Genomic DNA, 25748 nt, shown 5'->3' on the forward strand with positions numbered 1-25748 from the left:
TCTCATACATGCTGCTTATTTTACCTTTTTGTTCTTTCACTGTTGTTGTTGATGTTATTCATTTATTTTGCTCTTTGGTTTCCCTAAGAGGGCTTTCAATTCCCAATAAGGCTGTCCTTAAGTGGGATTTTCCAAAAGCCTGTGAAAAATCATAAATGAAAAATCTTAAGAGAATGGTGAGGATAAGAAGAAACCATTCCATTATCTCTGCCAGCCTCAGCAATCTGTGAATGGAACCTCCATTTAGGTCCCTGGTGCTCTGACAGCAACATTTGGGGTTTGGCCTAAAAGCTGCAGCATTTGCTGTCCCTCATCCTATCGTAAATATTGTATACTTTAAATGTGCTCTACCTGTACTGAAATATGAAGTCCTACTTCCTGGACAGCCACATAAAATTTTGGCCTTAGGGTTCATTTAATTCAGCCAAAAGTGTGTATTGAAAGCCAGTTAAATGCCAGTCAGTCTTCACATTATTGAAGATACATGGCTGAAATCACAAAGAGTTGTTTTCTAAAGTACCTCAGGAGGCACCGTCTTTGGGGAACCCAGAAAAGCTGAAGAGATTTGTTCATAAGCCTTAAATGTGTGTCATGTGGGGTTGGTGCTGTGGAGTAGTGGGTAAAGCTGCCGCCTGCAGTGCTGGCAACCCATATGAGTGCCGGTTCAAGACCTGGCTGCTCCACTTCTGATCCAGCTCTCTACTATGGCCTGGGAAAGCAGTAGAAGATGGCCCAAGGTCTTGGGCCCCTGAACCACATGGGACACCAGGAAGAAGCTTCTGGCTTCTGGCTTTGGATCGGCACAGCTCCGGCCGTTGTGACCAATTGGGGAGTGAACCAGCAGATGGAGAGCCTCTCTCTCTCCCTCTCTCTCTGCCTCACTTTCTCTCTGTGTAACTCTGACTTTCAAATAAATAAATAAATAAATCTTTTAAAGAATGTGTATCATGTGCAAGAGTCTTCACTGAATTCTGAGGACATTCACTGTGTATGAGTCATTCCATTATAGCTACTCTCTTTTGTTAGTTTCATGTATGGTTGGATTGTCTGTTGAGTATGATTTTATATATGTGGTCATATACCAAGATGGTTAAGATTATTGCCTCTGGAATAAAGCTGGTGCACACAAATCTTGGCTCTGCTACTGTTCATCATGTACCAGCTATCACCTTTGGGCACATAAGTTTTTCTGGCTGTACATCAGTGTCCTCATCTTCAAATGGAAATGACAGTAATATAAATCTCTTTGGGTCCTTGTGAGTCCATACATACAGAGTTTTTAGAGCAGTCTCTATCAAAGTAAGTACTTAGTAAATATTACTCATTTTGTATATGCGAGCAGATACAATAATGTTTATATTTCAGTGTCCTTAATTAGCAGGAACCCTCTCCATGGTATTCTTGTAGGATGACTTTTCTGTTATTACTTACCTAGACTCCTGTGCTAAAATTAATATTGAGTAGCATATTGTTTGTATTATTGAGTGAATATACAGCATTACACAATGGTATATTTCAGCATTGTTTGTTGTGTTAAGGAGATGGAGGAATATTTGGTGCTCATGAGTTTTTAAATAGACAGTTTTTAAATCGACAGTGCCGAGATGTGTTATATATGTGTACATGTCTGTTAGTTGTATGTGTAATTTAATGCGACAAGAAGCAGAAACTGGATTGTTTATACCAATGTGTTTAAATCTAAAAAATGAGTAAAGCATGACATCACAATACACAAGCTATCATGTGTTAAAATAATGCAAAACTCCATTATGATGGATAGAGAATGCAATTTGGGTGGAGATTACAGGGGAACTATGATAACTGATGTATGAATTATGAAGTATGATTAGCTGAACACTCTGTCCACCTGAATTCCTAAAGGAAAATTTAAAAAAATTAGACATTTTACCTTTGGTTGACTCCCAAAAATGTCTTTGAGATTGATTGCATGCAAGAAGTACATTTTTTGCAAATATCCTTGGGAATACCTAAAAGGCACTGAGAAAAACAGTGTGGGATAGAGGAAAAAGTTGAGCTACAAGAAAGTTGCAATATGGCTTCATCCAATAGCATTAAGAAGCATGGACCTGGCATAACTATTCACAGTAGTATAAAGGGCTAATGTTTTTGTAAATACTTTATCCAATCACTGCCTCCTATGGTTGTGGACTGCTTCCGGTAAGAGGACGATAACTCCAGCAAAGCAGCTCCCTCTGTGGTAGGACTGAGTGTCACAGCCCAAGACAGATTTAATGAGATAAGAGCCATCAGTAGCCAGCATTTCCTGCTGAGGGTATGGGTGCCTCGGTGCTGAGATTTATGGACAGCAAACTATAGCATCTTCTACATGCAAGTACGAGTGCACATACGCATATAAACATGTTGAGATTATTTGCAGAAAACATATTTCAAATAGCAAATAATATTTTTTCATTCCTTATGACTTAAATGACAGAAAATAGGTTATTCTCAAGATTTCAGAATCATTTTAAGGCCTATAACCTAACCAAGTCTTTTGAAGATTACAGTTGTTGGGCCAGTACTGTGGCACAGCGGGTTAAAGCCCCAGCCTGCAGCACTGACATCCCATATAGGCACCAGTTTGAGTCCCAGCTATTCCACTTCCTATCCAGCTCCCTGCTAAATGAGCCTGAGAAAGTAGTGGAGGATAGTCCAAGTCTCCTGGCTCCTGGCTTCAGATTGGCTCAGCTCCAGCCATTGCAGCCATATGGGGAGTGAACCAGAAGATGGAGGACCTCTCTCTCATCTCTCTGTCTCTACCTTTCTCTACCTCTATCTGTAACTCTGTATTTCAAATAAATAAAAATAAATCTTTAAAACAAGATTACAGCTGTTGGTGCAAGTATAAGAATTAAGAGGTATTAATTCTAAGCCAGGCCAGAACAACCACATGAGTCCGTTTTTCTAACTCTGAACAGGAACAACTAGAAAGAGAATCAGAAATTACTATATCTGACTGTGCGGAATGGGCAGTGTTTCAGCTGACTGCCTTTCTTTTCCTTAGAGCTATCATATTACATTTTCAGGAATAAGAATGGATTTCAGGTTATTCATTTGTTTAATGAATACATGGTACCTCAGAATATTTTGTATATTAGGTGTTTTTACAATGATTGAGCCATTGAATCCTGAAACAGTCCTCAGGGTAGAGATTATCATTATCCCCGTAGAATGAATATGAAAAGTGAAACATACAAGTACTCTGTAAATTGACCAGGATTAAACAGAAAGTAAGTAAACAGGGTTTATTTCTAGCATCTGATATCTTAAACCTAGGATGAGCTAAAATGAGTTTTACCAGAACACATTCATGGCTCTCAGTAAACACCTGACGGGAGACATCTACTCTATCTCTTTATGGTTTTCTCTGTCTATTATTGGCCCACAATTTAGTATTTCAGATGGATATATTTTACAGTTCCATCTATCATGGAATAAAACTTTAAAGCTAGAGGTAACCTCAGAGAGCATTTAGGCCAATCTGTCACTTTTATAGCAGAAGTGAAATGAGTACCTGTGGTCATAAACTTAGTTAGCAATTTGCCTGGGACTTCTCCATCTCTGAATGATCAGTTCTGTGTGCTTTCTACTCTGCCACAAACCAGCTTTGGCTGCTTGAAAAGACTTCTCTGTTGATTCAGTTACAGAGCCCCCTTGGTTATCCTTCATGCATGATTTGTGTAAAATCAGTTACTTCACTCTAAAAGTTTTTTTTTTTTCCATAGAACATGCTTATACATGAGGATTTTTATTTCCCTTCAGGAATAGAATTGATTTTAGAAGGACAGGTATAAAAGAGGGGATCTTTTCATATGAAGCTAGGTCTCCTGAACCTTTATGTTAATAATGCTTGGCTCATTTGAGTGAACACAGAAACAAGTGAATTCTTGCTAACTTCATAGATTAAGCCCAGTGGAATCTAATGCAACTCAAATTATTTAGTTCTACACATGTATTTGATGAAATTATCAAATTATCACATGGCAAGTATGTGAGAAGCAAATATTTATTGTTAGAAATAGTCTTGTCTCTCTTGACTCTATGTAGCTTCCTGCAGCTGAGAAGAATACATTTTCACATTGAATTAAAACATAATAATGATCGTTTTTGCTACATGATTATGACTCAAATATCATAATATTGTAAGAAGGTCATTGCCAGGTATTTACCAATACCAATATTTTAAAATCAATTCACTCATTGATTTTTTTCCAAGGAGCCCTATATGTGAGTTATTTCTGAACGATATTAAAATGTTAAATTCAATTATAATAAAAATTTCTTTGAGTTTTATATCAAAGTGCATTTCTGAAGATCAAGAATAAAATTTGACCATCTCTAACTAGTGTGTATATATGTGATGCATATCTTTGCAGACATCACATCCCTAGAAGGTATGAAAAATGTTAAATTTTGAATAGTTCTCGTAATGGTAAATTCTTAGCAGTTATAATAAAATTGGGCTGTAATATGTGAATTGTGAAGTATACAAAATATCACCCAAAACCTATCCACTGAAACTTTGCCTTTGTTCTGGGTGATTAGTGACAGATAATTTGGGAGACTTCACCTCACTATCTATTAAGACTTTTACATCTATCTTGTCCATGACGTTTTTCTTCACTAAACTCCTGAAATCAAATATATTTTTTGGAGAGCACAAAATCTTCTAATACATCCCCCAATTTTTTCTTTCTCCTTATATGACAGCTCCCTCAGGAAAACCAGGATTTAAATAACACTTTGAATAACAATAATTCTGAAATGTGTATCTGCATATTAATCACGATGGGCAGGATATGGGTATATTTATCACAATGTGCAAATGTTTATTGAACACCCACTGTGATGTATTAGCTGAGGTTCACGGATTTTCTGAAAGAGGCAATTCAAGTTAATGAGAGAAAGCAATTCTTGTCCATTCTCAGATGGTTGATATTTATTTGTGGAACAATAATCAAGGTTTGTATGTTCTGTGCTTACTATATGCCAGTTAGTATTTGAGTGTATTATGCATGCTAATTAACCCTCACAGCAAACTGTGATAGATGCTATTGTGTTTATTAAATGAGGAGAAAAATGATAACAGAAAGGTTAAATAATTTACTTAGGACCACACATCTACAATATGGCAAAACTGGGGTTTGAACCAAGAAATTGACTGTAGAATCTACATCCATTCCAGTTCCAACAACCTTATTTTCCCTATGGCCAGAGCAAGAATGGAGTCTCCAAACCATACAATTAAAATTCCTTTGAAACTATAAGAGTTTCTATAATTTAACTAGATGTTAAATATGAATAAATTCAATAACCTGCATTACAGCCTTCAATTCATAGAAAACTCAGATTTTTTTCCCCATGAAACCACTAGGATCTTTTACAGCTGAGTATGTTAATTTCTATGTGTCTGTATTATTCTGTTGCCCATGATGAGAAGAGATAGGCTCAATTGTTTAGTCCTACAGCAAGGAACCAATTCCCACCTAGGTTGTTTGGAGAAAGAAACTCCACTTCTCATAATTTTGGCATTTTTGTATTTGAAATGGCATGCAAACAGTGCAAAACTAATGGGATTCAGCTAACCAACCAAAGTAGAAGCATTGCATTTAGTGTCTGTTGTGTCCTAAGCATTGGGTTGATATTAGCTATGTTTATTGTTGGTATTAATGTTCCCATAATCTACTCTACTTGAGATGGACTAGAAAGAACATGGGGGATGCTACAGGGCAGAGTATGAGGGTTCTTTTTTTCCCCCAAACAAGTCATCATCCCTCTAACTACAATGAATGACTCCTCTTTATTCATCTTTAAACTTCCAGGGACTTCATGTGGTTTAATTTTTTCACTGCTATTTCTAATAACTCTGTGCCTCTTCAGTTCCATCACTTTAAATTAGAGTGATTTCATATTGGTGGATCTATCAAAGAATGTGACTCATTAGAAATCTTCCAGTAAGAAAATCCTATCTTAATGACTGTAATGCAGAGAAATACATTGTGAGAAATCCACAGATAATTCAACACTTATTCAGGGTGTGAAAGTAGAACTTGAGGTGGCAATCATAATTACTGACTTGGAAGCATCCATCTGTACAATCATGTTTTCTAGTTACAAAGCAACTCTACAAATGTATTTTGATGATTTGGTGTTGTTGATGTAGAAGCTTCTGTTTTTATTTCTTTCAGTGATGATCAGCTAGGGGAGAGAAATATTGCAGAGATTTTTCACCTAGCCTCCTATAGTGAGTTCTCATTATTTTTAAAGACACTTTTTCTGGACAAACAGTATTAAGGTTCAAGGTAGTTTCTCACATGCTGAGGTTTTGTGTGTAGAGTATCAAAGGACTATTGGAGTTTTGAAGTTTTGCTTGTGTTATAGAATGGGCCATTAGAGTACCTTAATCTGCTATAATAAAATACTATGCATTAGATGACTTATAAACAACAGAAATTTATTTTTTCACAATTCTGGCAGCTAGAAACAGCAAGGCATGGAACTGGTAAATTCGGTGTTCTGTGAGGACCCACTTCCTTGCTGTTAATAGCCACTATGGCTTTATTTCATTGAGAGAACATGAGATCAGTCTGGTGTCTCTTTCAAAGATCATTAATACCATTAAGAAGGCTGATGCTCTCATTAATTCACCACACAAAGTCCACACCTGCAAATACCATCACTTTGGGTGTTAGGGTTTAAAATATGAATGGGTGGAGATATAAGCATTCTAACCATTGCACAATCTAAAATTTCATAGTGATCACTTCTCGGCCTTTTGGCTAAGATCAAGTGTAAATTTCATAGTGAATGTGAGTTGGTTCCTTAGTGGTATAATATATATCACTATTGCTGAATATGTTTAAAAAACACATAAGTGATATTTCTCATAGTATGATATTTAACTCAAGGAATCATTATCTAGTTAAATTATGAAAGTAAAAAATAAAGCAGAATCATTCTCAATTTACTCTTCTTCATTATTCAATCAATCACCAAGGATAATCTTTCATTATGTTTCATATGTCATTTTATAAGCATATCTTGGAAATATTTTCCTCATAGTATTACTTCTGGCATCAATTAGTTGAAGAGTCAGTTACTCATACATGAAGAAGGCAGAGGAGTATTATAAATGATAAAAACAGAATTCCTGATGCAAGTCTAGAAAACTGGAGATCAAATACCTTTAATGGGTACATGCTAGTGTGTGTTCTATAAATGTGTGTGGATCTGAATATTAACCTAATACCAACACACTTTCCATATTCTGATATGAATATGGTAAGACAGACAATAATGAATGTCTTGTGGACATTTCTTAAAAGAACAAAATTATTTGAGGAGACATGAAGATGCTTTATCTCCAAGCAGTAAGTTTGTTTTTTGATTTTTTAAAGTCATGTAAGGGCTATATCATCTCAATTTATCTTACTCTAGGAATGTCTATTTTGATGTAGTCAGAAAACACTATTCAAGGCCGGCACCGCGGCTCACTAGGCTAATCCTCCACCTAGCTGCGCCGGCACTCCGGGTTCTAGTCCCGGTCGGGGCGCCAGATTCTGTCCGGTTGCCCCTCTTCCAGGCCAGCTCTCTGCTGTGGCCAGGGAGTGCAGTGGAGGATGGCCCAAGTGCTTGGGCCCTGCACCCCATGGGAGACCAGGAGAAGCACCTGGCTCCTGGCTTCAGATCAGCACAGTGCGCTGGCCACAGCGGCCACTGGAGGGTGAACCAATGGCAAAGGAAGACCTTTCTTTCTGTCTCTCTCTCTTTCTCACTGTCCACTCTGCCTGTTAAAAAAAAAAAAAAAGCACTATTCAGGAAAGAGGGCAAAAATCCCATAAATTCCACTTGTGAGTTGATTTCAGAAAACACTAATACATCCAGTGTCACCTAACTGCTGACTGATTGGATCATATCAGGTGTTATCTCCATTGGCTGTGTTTAATGGGCATTTATATGGAGCTTGGCTCATGATGCTGTTTGAAGCAATCTTCTCTTTACACTACACTGGGCATACGGTTCATTATTTTTTGACCTGTATGATTTATATGTCTGCTTTCTACAGCTTTTGTTTTGATATCAGAAACCATTAATCCATCAGAGCCCTGAAGTTGTAATGTTAACTGCCAAAAGCATTGATTTGCAATTGGCAGAAGACTGTGCTGCAGCCATTTTGTAATAATTTTGATCTGTTTTTGAATGGTGACTTTTATCATTGAAATCATCAAATATAGAATTTTCCCTAACTCTTCATTAAAGATATCTTCACTGTAATCTAACCTAATGTAGGCCTCTGAGTTTATTTCCTTAGTGTTATATAAACATTTAGCTAAGGATAAGATTTAATAACTCTGTTTTGCTACTGATGAAGTAAAATTAATAATTATTACTTCTATGGATTATATTATTTTTTCTAAATATATATAGATATAGTGTATAAGATATGTGTGTATTAATATACATATACATATATATAATATATATTGTGGGTGAGAGCCAACTAGTTTACCTTTTGTCAATCATCAATAAATCTTATTTTTAAATTTGCTTATATATTTTATGAAGACAGCAAATTAAAGGCTAATTTGTGGGCCATTATAAACTATGCAATTCTTATAATGACTGCTAATGTCATGAAAGACTTTTAAGACCCCTAGGGTACACTTCATTCTGTGCATAATTAATAAAAATTCTATAATTATCTGGCCTCTACTGAACTTACAGTGGTGATTTTAGCTATTATTTCATGAGTGAAATAGTTTTTTAAATTATAGATAGGTATATTTGTTTGAAATGGATGTATGAGGAAGAGGACAATAAACAGAAGTTACTGAGAAGAAAGTGATTAGGAATTTGTGGGTCAGTCCAAGTATTTGTTAGCTGATCTACTTAGACACCTGCACACCTCACTAATGAAAGTGTTTGTGGAAAGATATCAAATCTGAAGGAAAAAAATGATCTAACATTTAGCTCATGTGCAGGTAATTCATTCATCTTTAAAGGGGAAAGGCAAAAACTACTTGAGGTTGGCTTTTTCCCCCCAGGTTTTCTGGTATTTTGAAAATTTTCCAGTATTCTGGCTACACTTGAAGAAATCAAGCACTTTCAACTGAATGCTAAGAGACTCCTTTTCAGTATATGGAAAAATGTATGTAGGCATTAACCAACTATTGTTGGGAACTTGCTGTTTTTCAGGGAATGATGTACCTGGAAGAAAGACGGCTTGTTCATCGGGATTTGGCAGCCCGTAATGTTTTAGTAAAATCTCCAAACCATGTGAAAATCACAGATTTTGGACTGGCCAGACTCTTGGAAGGAGATGAAAAAGAGTATAATGCTGATGGAGGAAAGGTAGGTATCTTTTTGAGAGCGATATAGTTTGAAAGCAGACTATAATAGCATTTTATCTCTGTACTTTATGGGAAGAAATGATTGAGCCTGAGGTTTAGGAGATTATAAAGTCCTCTAATATTTGCCTTTTTTTCTGCCCAGGATCAAATGTGTGTGTATGTGTGTGTATCTATATCTATATCTATATATCTATATCATCGAACTATATATCCTCTATATCTATATTGATATCTGTCTTATCTATCCATAGGTAGATAGGTATTTATTATGTATCTATGGGTAGATATATCTCCAGTTTCCATTTCTCAAAGGTAACTGAAGCAAAGCAATGCATGTGCCTGTCTGGACCCAAGTGGTCTGCATGTTAGCTCCAGTGAAGATATGTGAGTGGATCCTTGGGAACTCCAGAACTTAAACTTTAGCACAGGACCATAGGAAGTGCCCATTCAGTCTGAGAGTAGGGACTTAGGCTCATAAAGAGGCACACTTTGTTTTCATAGACAAGAGAGAAGCTTGGCTACTGAAAGGCGCCACAATTCCTTGGAAGATTGACAACCTTTTTAACTTCTAATCCCTTTAAATCAGATACAAGGGATTGTTTTTATTGAGCTTCATTTTTTTTCTTTGTCTTCTATCACAGTGTATGGTTTACTGTTTTCCTTGTTCTCTAACTTTGTCCACTAGACTATAATCTGCTCTACCCCAGGGACCTGAACAGAGCCGCTAAGTCTCAGCATCTGCCTAACAACTGTGTTCCTGACTCTCAACCACCATGTGGCCTCAGTCCATGCCTCAGTTCTTGGATTTCCTCTTTGAGTTTCTGCTCAGCTTGACATTCTTTTGCTTTGTTCTGCTTTTAAAGATTTATTTAGTTACTTGTTTGAAAGGGAGAGAGAGAGAGAGAGATCTTCCATATGCTGGGTCACTTTCTGAATAACCATAGCGGCCAGGCCTGGGCCAGTCCAGTACCAGGAACCAGGAATTCCTCCAGGACTCTCACATGTGTAGCAGGGACCCAAACCCTTGGGCCATAATCTGCTGCCTTCCCAGGCTCAGTAAGTGGGAAGCTGGATGGGAGGCACTGCAGCCAGGACTCACACTGGCACTCGCATGGTATACTGGGATTGCAAGGGACTGCTTGATCTGCTGTGCTGCCCCCTGATTGCCATTCTTAGTGAATCAGTTAGAGTAGCCTTCATATGGAGATGCTTTAGAGAATCCTAGGTCTGGATAGGCAGAATGAAATATCCAAATACAGTCTGATCTATGGTGACTCATAAACTTACACATTGACATTACTCACATGTCATATAAATATGTTTATCATGAGCCATATTTATCATGGACTGTCCAAAATGTATGTTATAAATATTTTACAATGTTAGGTTTTCAAATGCTGAACACTGATTTTTATCCTAAACTCTTGTATATCTCTTTGTATTCAAACCTTTCACAAGTCAAAATAGCACACTTTTCTTTAAAAAAGTTCAATTTTGTGGAGTTGTCTGATTTTCCTTGATTTTATTAGCCTATTTTGCTTGTTTACTATAAAATTTCAGGAGTTTGAGACTGAGGCTTTGAAATTCACTACAAGATTGCATAAATGTAGAAATCTATAAATTACATGACTTCACTTGTCTCGAGAACATGCAGCTGTAAGGTTTGTCTAAAGCGAGATTCATTATCGCGTTAAATGCCTGGTAACCATTAAATCTTTATCAAGCCACCTGTGATTTACACTTTCTTCTTAACACAATGTCTGTAGTCCATAAAGTCAGCTAACTCCTTGCCCATAGGGAAATTATTTTCAATGTGTCTTCTGTTCCCTTTCACTGAATACCATGATTCTATCATAGAGTTACCTTGGTGTCACCTTGGTGAGCAGCCAACCTCATGATTTCAAAGGCCTATTTAGTTTTCAGCTTTCAACTGCAAAGTAGAAGTGTTTATCTTTATTCTGTAGAACCTAATTATATTCCCAGCTATATAATGCTGTCCTTCGTAGTTGAAATGCATTCTGCTGACCCATCGTGAGCAGGGTATGTGGTTGAGTTGTTTTTCTTGTAGTGATGATGGATTTGTGCTGATTTCTCTCACACTGTTTTATGTGGTTCCTATTCTGGAAATGGTACATAGTTTCAATTCTGGCTAACCAAGACAAGGGAGGTCATTTGTAGCTGGAGAACAAAGCAAAGCTACCTCTGGAATGCATGACTTGAAGCAATTTAGTGACTGAATTATATTGAGAGGAGAAAGTGAGGGTGCAATTGTAGAAAAAGTTCATTGTATAAGTTTCCCAAAATGTGTCTAAGTGTGAAAAAGGATAACTGAAAATGTGAAAAATGTTATTTTCTTTGGAGAAAAAAAAACGGGAACACAATTTTAGAAGAATGCAAGTTAGCCGTTTAGAGTTGATATCTTGTTTATAATATTAAATAGTAACTTAATTACTGAACATTGTGAGGTATAAAAATTATTCCTATTTCCTTAGTTTACACATTTTATGAAGCTTTTATTCAATAAGCTAAGTATAGCACATCTGAGTTAATTCACTTGAATTTAATAAAACTGAATTTATTTGTTCCTTATGTTAATATATATATATATATATATATACTATTTTTAACATATATACATATATATATGCACATGGGGGGTTTTCAAAGAATTCATGGAAAATTGAACTAAACATCATTTATTTTGATAAAAAAATTAAAATCCATGCTTATTTTTTATACTATGGATTTCCCATGAGTTATTTGAAGACTCCTTAAATTAATAGATTTAAAAAAATCTTTTACACCCCAAAAAATTTGTCTTTTAATTCCAATTTCCATGAACTTTTTGAAATATTCTTTATTTTTATCTATACACAATCAAAAAATATAGTTGAGGTCAGTTAAGAAACTGACATTTGGGAAATAAATATAGAAGTCATTTTATATACTATAAAACTTTCACTTTTTTTTAATAGATGCCAATCAAATGGATGGCTTTGGAGTGTATACATTATAGGAAATTCACCCACCAGAGTGACGTTTGGAGCTATGGTAAGTAAATCTTCCTTGTGAATTAACGATTTTAAGAAAACATATGCTGCTTGTATACAATATCTTAAACCAAATATTTTATTGTATTAAAGAAACCTTTTTATAAAAATCATATTCTAAATCATATTCTTTTTATAAGAGTCATATTCTAAAATTAACTCTTAACTCTCTAATTAAAAAATACTCTAGCATCTGCTTGTTTTGTAATTTCCTGGTTCTTTAAAATGTGTTATAATAATATCTCTACTAACTATCTATTAATAGCTATGTGCTATAGGTCTGCTTTGGTAGCAATTTGTGGTGGTAGGATTTAAAATATGGTACAATTCATTTAATTGAAACATAAGCTTAGGTTTACCTTTTTAATTTTAAACAATTATTTAAAATATTTAAATAAAGTGGATTTTTCTGTCTATGTGTATGCCATGGGAGGCACTACAATTTCCATGAAAGCTGCATGTGTTCTATTCAGCTTAGAAACAGAAAATATGATGTGCTTGAGGTGTAGACATGAGCATACTTGGAGAAATTTAGTTTTTAAACTAGTATAAAAAGTAAGTATATATAAATTACATGATACATAGAATATATAGATATATATAGCTACTATAGATATGTAGATATTACATGATACATAGAAAATAAACATATATTACATGAAATGTGTTATGCAGATTAGAATATTAGCATTTATATATTACATGATAAAGGTTATAGTAAATACTATGTGATATAGATAAACAGATACTATATGGAAATTTATATATCATCATAACATAGATATTATATGGTGTACTATATATTTTTTGTTTTTGTTTCTATTTTCTACTAAGTTTCCCTTAGATGTGGCAATCTGCTCTAGGCAAATTAAAAAAATGATTTATTTATTTATCTAAGAGTTATAGAGAGATTAAGAGAGACAAATAGAGAGAGAGAGAGAGAGAAAGAGAGAGAGAGAGAGAGAGATTTCATCCACTGGTTTACTTCCCAGTTGGCTGCAATGGCTAGGGCTGGGCCAAACTGAAGTCAGGAACCAGGAGCTTTCCTCAGGTCTCCCACTTGGACGACAGGCGTCCTAGCACTTAGGCCATCTTCTGCTGTTTTTCTAAGCCATTAGCAGGGACCTGGAGTGGATGTGGAACAGCATGGACCCATATCAGTGCCCATATGGGATGCTGGCATCTGAGGCAGCAGCTTTACCTGCTGTGCCACAATGGTGGCCCATATACGCAAATTTTAAGTGACCTTAAAACAAAGAAATAAAGAAACAAATGTGGACAAAACAATTATATTTTTAATAGTAACATTTGTCTTTTGGGAAAATTCTGTTATTCAGGCTATAATAGTTTCCTCATGTTGAGTGGCAAAATCCCAAAAGTATTCAGTAAAGATAAATGATAAATGATAAATGATGATGATGATGATGATGATGATGATGATGATGAAAGAGAGAGAGAGAGACTATACAGAAAGAGAGAGAAAACTCCATTTTGAAACATTGTTTGGGTCATCAACCCATGTTCATAAGGCATGCTAAGATTTTTAGGATGTATCATAATTGATGGCAAAAATTCTAGAAGGCAGAGAGAAATATACTTTTTTACACTGTAGCACTATGGAAAATCACCATTGGGTACATTTTTATTTTGATAAAAATATGAATCAACTCTAATATGAATATCTTCAAATTATGGAATTGCAATGTAAGTTTTGAGTATGCTTCTTAGTAAGTTTTCCTTTTACATGAAGCCATCCTTGCTTAACTACATATTATTATCTCCACAACAAAGTAAATGGATTATTATAGAAAGAAGTGGTGATTCTGATGTTTCAAGTTTTTTTTATGTGTGTGTTTATATACTTCTATAGGATATTTTCTGTTATTTTGATTTTAATTGCTTTATTTCACGCTTAAATTGGAAGTTTTGACAGAGATATGAGAGCATCTACTCTATTTTTTAAATTTATTTTATTTATTTGAAAGACAGAATTACAGAGAGAGGTAGAGCCAGAGAGAGAGAGAGAGAAAGAAAGAGAGAGAAAGGTCTTTCATCACTGGTTCATTCCGCAGATGGCCACAATGGCCAGAGCTGCACTTATCCGAAGCCAGGCGCTTCTTTCGGGTCTTCCACATAGATGCAAGGACCCAAGGGACTTGGGCCATCTTCTACTGCTTTCCCAGGCCATAGCAGAGAGCTGGATCAGAAATGGAGCAGCCAGGACTCGAACCAGCACCCATATGGGGTGCTGACACTACAGGCTGTGGCATTACCCACTATGCCACAGCTCCGACCTGCTACTTTCTCTATTATAATTGCCTACCTGATAAAATATTTTAATAAAATATATACTGTAAATGTATGCTATTGACTACAAAAGAAAAGTCATACACTTCTCACTTTTATCCAGTTTGCCTCATGGGCATTGGATTTTAAAAACATTGGTTCTGGCAGGCGCCGTGGCTCACTTGGCTAATCCTCTGTCTGCGGCGCTGGTACCCTGGGTTCTAGTCCCAGTTGGGGCGCCAGATTCTGTTTCAGTTGCTCTTCTTCCGGTCCAGCTCTCTGCTGTGGCCCGGGAGGGCAGTGGAGGATGGCCCAAGTGTTTGGGTGCCTGCACCCGCATGGAAGACCAGGAAGAAGCACCTGGCTCCTGGCTTCGGATCGGTGCAGCGCTGGCCATGGTGGCCATTTGGGGAGTGAACCAATGGAAGGAAGACCTTTCTCTCTGTGTTTCTCTCACTGTCTATAACTCTCACTCTCTTCTCTCTCTCACTCACTGTCTAACTCTGCCTGTCAAAACAAACAAACAAACATTGGTTCTATGAAGCTCACTCCTTGATATGCAAAATTAAGGCTTAATAAAGATCATGCAGTTAAAATGTACCACTAGTTATATATTTATGTTATACTTGAGAATCATAAGTTATAAACATTAACAAAACATCATAAAATTGACATACACTTTTATGTCTTGTATTTTTGTATTTTTATCATCAGGAAATGGCAAATGTTATAACCAAAGAAGGCATTAATTGAATTAATGATTCATTGGAGATGGTAGTGGAAATAAAGTATGGTTCTAATTAATGGATTTTTTGTATTAAAAGACTGTTGTATACAAGCATTGATCAAAATTCACTTTGTAATATTATTATGCCCACTTAGCTATTTCTATACTTAAGCATCTTTATTTTTAAGAAAAATGTGAATTTTATGTATATAATTATCATATTGTAGAGAGGAGATCTGTAGTGCATATTTTATTGCATACATCAGGATCATTATTATAAGAACAGGCTCATTGCATACTAACATTTAGGTATTTGCTTTTTCAGAGGAAATCAGTGTTCTTGTAACTCAAGGAAGTAATGTCATTATCTAAGGAATAAATTGCTCTTAATTCACTTCTATTTCATGGATGTCCACTTTGCCTATAGTACTTGACATATGGATCGCTCCTCACTCAACCTCCCATATGTGCTAAAGAAATGAGTCTGTTTTATTCCTGTTATTTTTTGGTACCAGTTAAAAAGGTCTAAAATTCCTTGCCATAATTTAAAGTAATCTATGATTCAGGTATCTTAATTTCCTTTAAGGGCTTTTATAGCAGAGAGGCTAATCTCAAAACTAATATCAGTCATATTTATTTGATACAAAAATACATACGTATATAACAAGTTAACTGGGGCTATAATTTGGTATAGTGAAACACAACTTGGATCAGTAAAAAGTGTTACTTAGAAGTACAAATCAGAAACAGATTCTATATTCTGATACACAATTTAAATTATTTCAGCTATTGATTAGAAATTCCAAGACAATAGTATGAGAATTGAATCCTCCGCAAAGATTTTGGCATTCAGATTCTCATAAAGGCATAGGAATCTGAAAAGCCTTTCTTGGAACTCTTTTGTAATAGGTCTTTACAAAGCTTTCTTTTATCACAGGCACTTTGCTGATTTCTGCAACTATCTTGTTAATATGCTTATGTAAGAATTTCATCTCCAATGCAGGAGTAACTATATGGGAACTGATGACCTTTGGAGGAAAACCCTATGATGGAATTCCAACCCGAGAAATTCCTGATTTATTAGAGAAAGGAGAACGTTTGCCTCAGCCTCCCATCTGCACTATCGATGTTTACATGGTCATGGTCAAATGTAAGATCTCAAAATACTACTATCATCATCTTCATCATTCTTAGCAAATAATTATCCATATCTCTCTATTTGTAAAATGTTTCTCTGAAGTGGCCACCAAAGAAGGATGTATTTTCCTCTGAGGTGAGGAAAGAGCTTCCACTTTGCCTGTGGTCTTGTCGCAATACTGAAGGAGTTTGTGGATCCAAAAGGCTTCCATAGCCTAGGTAGCTCATGTCAAGAACCTTGAGTGATCACTGACATCATACATAAGAGTGTTCATTGTTAAATAAACAACAGGAGTCACTGTGCACTAACCTCCCATGCATGACCTCTGTCCTCAAAGAGTTGTATTATGAGACTTAATAGTAATACTTGTTCTCAAAGAATTACTTTTAGTGTATTAAGTAGAGGATATTTTTATGTCTCAGAAATATTGTTACGTCTAAGTGCTCACAGAAGATGTATCATTCTTAAGTTCTTCTTTAAGGATAATTAAGTTTCGGGAAAAAAAAGTGAAATTACCTTCGAGATGCAATGACTTTGAGCAGCCCTTGTCCGGACTGTGGAGGAACAGTCTTGTTCTTGTTTTTATTATTTTTTTAGTGTTTTGTTTGTTTTGTTTTGTTTTTCTTTTTCTCTTTTTTTTTTGTACTTATACAAAGTATTGAACTCTTTACCTAGAATAGAGTTAATCTTCTATGTATAAATTTAAAATAGGTCTTAGTAAAAAACAAGACTGGGAACAGGAGAAGGAAGGGGAACAGGGGTGGGAATGTGGCTGGGAGGGTGGGTACAGTGGAAAGAATTACTATGTTCCTAAAGTTGTAGTTATGAAATACATGCAAACAAATAGAAAATAAATAAATAAATAAATAAATAAGATTGAATGCAAAAAAATAAAGTTGCTGAAATTCATCTGAAATATGGGATTGCAAGACAGAGTAGCTACTTCAGCTTGGGGTAGCTAGCTCAGTTACACTCATTTGTGAGTGCTTGCTGTCATTCCTAGTTACGCCCTTTGGACTAACTCCCATTTCTGGAACTGTATCTCTAAAAATGTCAAGGTCATAAGTTTTAGTATTAGGTTTTGCTTTGGGGAAGTACACACTGATATAATCTATCTGCCTAAAAAACAGAAAAATGCTTTTTGTGGTTTTGCATATACTGTAAATACATGCAAATATTAAGAATTGCCTGTATGTTAAATTTTTATAATTATCATTATGTTCCTGGAAAAAAATGATTCTCTTGTTTGAGAAATATAACAGTTCATAAACAATTGTGCAAGGAGCTTGTAAACACTTGTGTTTGATGTGATTATTGTTCATGTAAAGCAATATCATGCTTCCATGGTGTGATGTGATATCAAATTTATCTGACTCTTATACTCCTTATTCATATCATTTCCATGACAGTAAAATTGTCATGAAATGATAGCTAGTCACAATACTGTTACTAAGTACATTAATGTTAGCAATGTTAATGGGAAATATAACTAAATAAATGATTTGAATAATGATTTAAACATAGAGAAAGCTAAAAACTGATAGTTTTTTAAAAACTGAATCTAACAGAAATAGACCTAACAGTTTTAGTCAAGAGAAAGCAATAAGTGGGGAGAAATGAATCCACATTGAATGAAAAAGGTTATGAGTATTTACTTATTTTTTCAATTTGATCATTTGTTTACATCAAACTGTTTTACTTTTCATTCCCCTTCCTTTGCCCCAGACACATATGTATTATAAATGTGTTTTGGAAGCCTAGGCCCTTAATTTAAATAGAATTAGGGAAGTCTCTGGAGTTCCTGACTTAATTTAAGTAAGATTAACGTGCAGCAATCTCCCTAGTATAATCTGGGGTTTTCCCCTTTTGATTTACTCAGGTTTAGCAAAGAAACAAACTGGTGAAGGTGAATAAGCATCTTATTAATAAGAGACTTTGGACCCTGGTCTACTCAGATTTATATTCATGACATGTGTGATGCATTCTGACAGTGAGGGAAGAAATAAAAAATGTTCTTTGCAGTTCAGGTCAGCATGCCCTTTTCTTAAAGCATAGTTCTATTTACTCAATATTTACTTAGAGAGAAACCAATACTCACTGCAAAGTTAACCTTTTTTGACTCCAATAGTTCCAGAAAGGCCTATTTTTGCATTAGCATCTTGGCATCAGCAAGCATTTTTAAAATATGAATGCATGTAGAACATAGACCTTTGGAGCTTTATTAGAAGGAAAAAAGGCAGGTAGTGGTAATGATGTGTAAACTTACAGCAGAGGATTTTTAGATCAAGAATAAAGATTGAATTCCTAGAAAACAAAGAAACAAACAATAGCTTTATTTGATCAAACATTGCTGGATATACATCTCTGCGATAAAGTTTAGACACATGCATGTATTTTATAAATTGATCATGTAACCAACATAGGGAATGATTTAGAAACTTTCATAAAATAATATAAAGCCAAGAAAAATTTACTAATAGAAAGTTTTACCCCTTCTGTTTTGGAGAATTAAAATTTAGGTAGAAGAGATTCATTAAGCAAGAAAATCAAGGGAACTTTGATACCTTTTTTCTTGTCATCACCTCAGGTTTATAAACACAGCCTGGGGAGATAAGACCCACTTTGTCTAGACACTCAGTGGCATATAATGCATACCCTGAAATTTTCTGATAGCACTTTTATGCTGGAAAGGTTGGCACCAAGATAAGCTAATGGCCATTGCTGAACAAACATTACCAATCCCTTGGCTTTACTTTTTTCCACCAGAGGAAAGGTAGCATGAGAAACATGCTCTCTATTCCTGTTTTTCCTCTTTATTGCACTGCAGACTTTTGCAACCAAATCTTTTCTTCCATGTCACTCCTGTCACAAAATGATAAATATCCCAATCAACACATTTATAACCATCAAAGCAAATGTTTTTTAAAAATATCACATTAGTGAAAAATACCTTAGATTGTCATAATTACCCATGTTCTATTTTCTAAGAAAAATAAGCTTTAAATCAGATCAACAAAATAAAAATTTTATACATTATTTCATAGCATATTACATGGCATTAAAAATGTCAACTGACTGAGATAGAACCTTACCTATTGGATTATTTCTTTGGTTTTCTTATTTTTCAAATCATATTGTAACAATATTTTTCACATTTTCCTTTTCCTAATTGTGGATATAGTAACATTTTGATTGTGTGTGAATTTCCAGGTTGGATGATTGATGCCGACAGTAGACCTAAATTCAAGGAACTGGCTGCTGAATTTTCAAGGATGGCCCGAGACCCTCAAAGATATCTTGTTATTCAGGTACATTTCACTTGTTTTTAAGAGAATCCCAGTGGCAAATCATATTAAATGTGAATAACATCTAGACTTTTGGAACTATAGATATGACCAGTAACATTGCTTAGCTAAGTGGATTGTCATGCGAAACAACTTGGAAAGAGCTTTTAACTGCATATCAAAACCACCTCTAAGCACTTTTCCTTAACTATACACACTACACACATAATTCTGTTACAGAGTAGCCAGATAATTATGATTGCACATTTATAGAAAAAGGTCTTTATCCTCAGATCAGCCTCTAGCACACTATTTTTTATTAACATTATGAGTAATTCATGTTCATTATTATTATAATCTTCCCTTTCAGAATCAGAGGAATAGGGATTTTTATTTTAATGTTGTTAATGCCTGAGGAAAATGATTCAAATGTTTTAGTATATTAACATTTAACTTCTTAGAAAAATATTTTGAAATGCTTTCTTTTATTTGTGTATACATGCAGAATCTAAGCCATAATTGATTCAGATGACTTGATGTAGATATAAATCAAATAACAGGCCCAAAGAATATTTTATGTAGGAAAAAGGCCTGGATAATTTAAAAATTATGGTGTTTCACTGAATATTTTCACCAAAACTATAATCAAATGGACTTTAGATACACTGAATTATGCTCATTCAGTAAAATGAGGCTTTCTTTATCTTCATATCAATAGGCTGATATGAAGATAAAAGCAGTTTTTTGAAGATAATGATTTCCAGATATTTTTCCCTCAAACTAACCTTCATTAACTGAAATTTTTAGAAAATATGTCATAAATTTGAAAAAGTAAAGATAAGTTAATAAATAAATGAGGTGAGAAGAATAAGAGGGTTTTGTCATCTCACACCCATTCATTCAATTTTCTACTTGTTCTGTGATTTTGAATGCTACTACTGTGACAGTGTAGACTTTATGTTATGGAACACATCACAGAGCCCAAGCATCCCAATAACTTTACAGCACCAAACCAACCAAATGAAATAAAAATTGATGAATTTATTACTTTTTAAATTTGTTCTTAAAGTCATAACCCACACACCATCTTGACAATCAACCATTATTCTCAGATCTGAAATAGATGTTTGTACTCTTCAAAACATCCACAGCCTTCTGCTTTATTCCTCTCTAAAATCACTCCTCACATTCTTCTTGTTAAATTTATTTATCTTACCCTTTCATCTCTAAGCGTACTATAGGCTTGTTTATGGCTAGTGGTTTTACTAAAAAAAAAAATGTTTTCTGAAATGCATACTTGAACATTTCAACCTGTGGTCTTGATATTGGCAAAATTTACTGCAGAGATCCCATGCTTAGGATGAAGGGAAGAATCATTTTTTGTGTCTGATGGACGATCTTTCAGGGTGATGATCGCATGAAGCTTCCCAGTCCAAATGACAGCAAGTTCTTTCAGAACCTCTTGGATGAAGAAGACTTAGAAGATATGATGGATGCTGAGGAGTATCTGGTCCCTCAGGCTTTCAACATCCCACCTCCCATCTATACTTCCAGAGCAAGAATTGACTCAAATAGGGTAAGAAATCATTATGTGCATGTATCATTGTTTCTGAGAAATGAAATCATGGATAAAGATGATAGGCACTAAAATTTCATAGCAATCATATAGTTCTAGATGAAAAACCATGCCCACTAAATCTTCCAAATACAGTCAATTTTGGAAGACTAGCATGGATAATATAATATGTATGTTAAAATACTTTCAAGATTCTCAAAGAAGAAACGTTTTCCCCACATTAATTGATATAAATCCTAATTTTGAAAAACTAATTCAAATAAAATTGGATATCATCCTAAATAAATGAAAAATATTACTGAATAGGGTTCCCAGGTTTCTTTCTTAAGAAGATGACGTGACTTCTTAGTCCAGGAGCAAAGCAAGTGCAACTCTCTCACTCATTTAAGATACATTAACTATTTTCGGTCAATTTGAAATAGAAACACAGAAAACTTTGCAATCCTTTGAACTGAATCAATCATATTGAGAGGCCTGATGAGTCATTCCTTAGATGTGGATTTCAGTTTTCAAAGAGGCTTCTGAAAATAATTTGTTCCTTTTAAATATTAAACCCACTCTATATGAATACCATTCTTTTTCTGAACGCTGTCAAATTCATGCATTTGTTCATTTGTTTATTTTTAAAAGTCTATTCATCATTAATTCAGCATGGATTGAGTACTTCCACCCAGAAAGCATTAGTACACATTTGAAATTCAAAGAAGTTTGACATACTCTTGCTTCCAAGAGTCTAAGCTAATGAAAGATTCACACACCCAGACAAAGTACAACATGATAAGTACTGCATTCAAATGTTCATTGGCCATTATGGTACATGGAAAAGTAGGGGATTTGTGTTTGTAATAAGTTTCTTCTATTTATAAAATAAACATGATGTTTATTTTCTTTTCTAGAAAGCAATTCCTTTCTCTTAGTTTACCCTGTCCATCTAAGAACATTATCCATCTGGTAGAACAAACAGTACCCTACTTCTCTTGACCACAGGCATAAGAAAATTTTCAGTCTTATTCTCTAAAATGAAGTTATATCCTGAACTTTACTTCAGAATTTCAGAGATAAAAAATAAAACTCGCCTAGAGTTTACTATTGACATGAATAACCCTTTGAATCCTTCCAACTGTCCCAGAAGGTTATGTTATTAGTATTCCCATCTTACAGAAGAAAAACTGCAGAGATGTTAGGTGTTTTGACTGGTGTCATCCAGCTAGTCAGTAGAAGAACAGGATTTTACTGTAAGCTGTCTCTAAATTATTGGAACATGTTATTTCTTTGATATACTCTTTTCCTTGGCATGAGCCTTAGCATCTGTGACTTTCCTTCTTTGGGAAACTCTCTAGTAATTTTCTTATCAAATGCATTCCCCAACCAGCCCACATCTTTTGCAGATTTACCTCCACCTACAAGATCTGATATAGAAAGAAGTAAAGATGGAGACCTCAATTAATTTTTCTTTCTAGGGAAAATTTGTTTTGTAGTCCAAACTGAAAACTTCCCATATGCTCAATGGGGAGGAGTGAAAAATTAAGTCAACTGGTACGTAATGATAACCAGTTTAATTTTTGGGAAAGAGGGAAGTCTTTAAGATATGTAAATGAAATGTATCCCCAACTCTGCATACTATGCAAAATAGCAAATTATGTGTTTGTAATTTTAAGTGGCAAATTCATGGTTTTTTATTATAACAGTAAATTTTCAAGAAAAAATTGTCCCCCTTCATTCTATATAGGCCAAAATTTGGCTATAAAGGCCAAAAGTATGGATTTTTTATATGAATTCTCACATTCCAAATTTGTCTTCATTTTAATTAGGATAAAGAGTTGAGAAAAAAAATGGAGTTATTGAGATGAAATAGAAGTCATTTGAGAACTAATTTGACTTATAGGGATCATTTCTTTTCTACCAATATTACTTAAACAATGTCATCTATAGATTTATTTTCCAGTTTTGGAAAAAATTGTGCTTAAATGTATTCAGGCATTAAAAAGCCTCTTTGGTCATCTATATGACACTATTTTTTTTTCAATCTGTCTTTGTGGAACTTTTACGGTAATTTCTAATATATACAAATGCAGTTTCCTCCCCCTTCTTTCCTAGAAGACTAAATCATGTTATTTTACAATTAGAAAATAAATTATTTCAATTTTAGATTCTGTTACCAAATTATGTACTAAGACAACATATTAAAGTGAATTTTGATCAAATATTTTCTAAGCATTTTTGGCGAACTTTGAAACCAAATAATAACAGTTTTTAAATATGGATTTTACTGCTCACTAGTCAAGAAACTTTAGGTAATTTTCTCGATGTCTCCACAACTTTGTCCCTCATTTTTGAAATAAGCACAATAATATATATCTTCTCTGAGTGCTAAGCAATTAACTTTAAAAAACTGCAGAGTGGAGCCTTGCTGTAGCACAGTGAGTTAAGCCACTGCCTGTGACTCCCTTATGACAGTGCCTTTTTGCAAGTTTAGCTGTTCCACCTCTGATCTAGCACCCTGCTTATGTACATGGGAAGGTGGCAGAGGATAGTCCAAGTATTAGGAGCTCTGCCACGCACTTGGGAGACCCATATAGAGTTCTGGATTCCTGGCTTCAGCCCAGACCAGATCCGACCATTGTGGGCATTAGGAGAATGAACCAGGAAGTGGAAGATCTTTCTCTCCATATATCTCTCTCTCTCTCTCTTTCTGTAATTGTAGCTTTCAAATAAATAAATTCATCTTAAAAAATTTGCAGGATATCGGGGCCGGCACCGCGGCTCAATAGGCTGATCCTCCGCCTGCGGCGCCGGCACCCTGGGTTCTGGTCCTGGTCAGGGTGCCAGATTCTGTCCCAGTTGCTTCTCTTCCAGTCCAGCTCTTTGCTGTGGTCCGGGAGTGCAGTGGACCCTCATGGGAGACCAGGAGAAGCACTTGGCTCCTGGCTTCGGATCAGCACACCAGCCGTAGCGGCCATTGTGGGGTGAACCAAAGGAAAAGGAAGACCTTTCCCTCTGTCTCTCTCTCTCACTGTCCGCTCTACCTGTCAAAAAAAAAAAAAAAAAAAAAAAAAAAAAAAATTGCAGGATATCTTTAGAACCAGATTAGTGAATATTTATTACCTTTTAAAAATCACCCACATTTAATCTTTATTTTTCTCTTTGTCAATATTGTATCTCATAAATAATCACATCTTCTTAAAAGGTTTCCTAGTCATTATCTATGAAAAGTCTGTTGATGCAATTAGTACTAGACAAGGAAATTCTTTCTGCTGTTGTGTTCTAGTAGCAAATAAATTATAGAAGTTATTGCTTCTCTAGTGCATTTTATTATTTTGAATTCATATGTATTTTGAGAAATTGTAACTATAGCAGTGAGTCAATTCAAAATACAGTGTTGATAATTTATCTGGAAATTTGGTCAACACAAATGCAAATAACATTAGAAAATGCTCACTAAATTTACAGCTGTTGGTATTATAGTGAAGTTAATATTATCTCCAATATTCTTGTCATAACAATATACAAGAAGTACTTACTCCAGCATGATGTAAATAGGAGAAAAATGAGAAATGCGAAGTTATTTAACTTCTATAAACTTCTGTTCTACACATCTACAAAATGAGAATTAATAATAGGTTTCTCAGAGAATAATGCAAAGATTAACCCGGTTAAGTTTTATTTATTTATTTGAAAGTCAGAGTGACACCCACACAGAGAGAGAGAGAGAATATCTTCCATTTACTTATTGATTCCCCAAACACACAGCAGCAGCATCTGGCTGGTTCTAACAGGAGTATGGAACTCCATCCAGGTCTCCCATGTGAGTGGCAGGAAGTCAGGTAGTTGAGCCATCATCTGCTGCCACCGAGACACATTATCAGGAAGTTGGATGAGAAGGAGAGTTGCCAAAACATGACCCTACCCAATATGATACAGGATCTGCTTGTTCCAAGTGGCAGCTTAATGCTGGGCCACAAGATATGTCCTATGGACACTTTTTATTATATGTGAGCATGTTGCCCATTGATGAACCTGTAATAAATGCTCAATAATGGGGCTATAAATGGCAATTAACTTGTAAAGAAAGGCAAAGCCATTTATTTGGAGCTTGCGATAACAAGGAGTTAACCACACACTGACAGTTATGTTTTGACAGAGACTGAAAGGCAAGCAGAGTGGATGGGGTAGAAAAAAAAAAAAGGAAGGATTTCAAATGCACCCTGATAGCAGGCTCTTTTCTGGGTGAAGCAGCCAGCAGGCTAACTAGAAGTAATTTTTAGGGACGCATATTTGACTTTCTGTAATTGGTCTTAAGTTGGAAGCAAGTACAG

The 25748-nt window shown here is 35.1% G+C and overlaps 1 protein-coding gene across 7 annotated transcripts in view; it reads left to right on the forward strand.

Annotated features, from left to right (window-relative positions):
• ERBB4 (erb-b2 receptor tyrosine kinase 4) overlaps positions 1–25748 on the forward strand; it is a 1263146-nt gene that overhangs the window by 1196135 nt on the left and 41263 nt on the right. For all 7 annotated transcript variants that reach the window (XM_051849160.2, XM_051849161.2, XM_051849158.2 and 4 more), the window contains 5 exons: positions 9217–9372; positions 12347–12422; positions 16438–16584; positions 19783–19880; positions 21262–21432. In XM_051849160.2, the coding sequence (XP_051705120.1) occupies positions 9217–9372; positions 12347–12422; positions 16438–16584; positions 19783–19880; positions 21262–21432 (648 nt within the window). The remainder of the gene's footprint in view (positions 1–9216; positions 9373–12346; positions 12423–16437; positions 16585–19782; positions 19881–21261; positions 21433–25748) is intronic.

The sequence above is a fragment of the Oryctolagus cuniculus genome, chromosome 3, assembly GCF_964237555.1.
Source record: "Oryctolagus cuniculus chromosome 3, mOryCun1.1, whole genome shotgun sequence".
Taxonomy (NCBI): Eukaryota; Metazoa; Chordata; class Mammalia; order Lagomorpha; family Leporidae; genus Oryctolagus; species Oryctolagus cuniculus.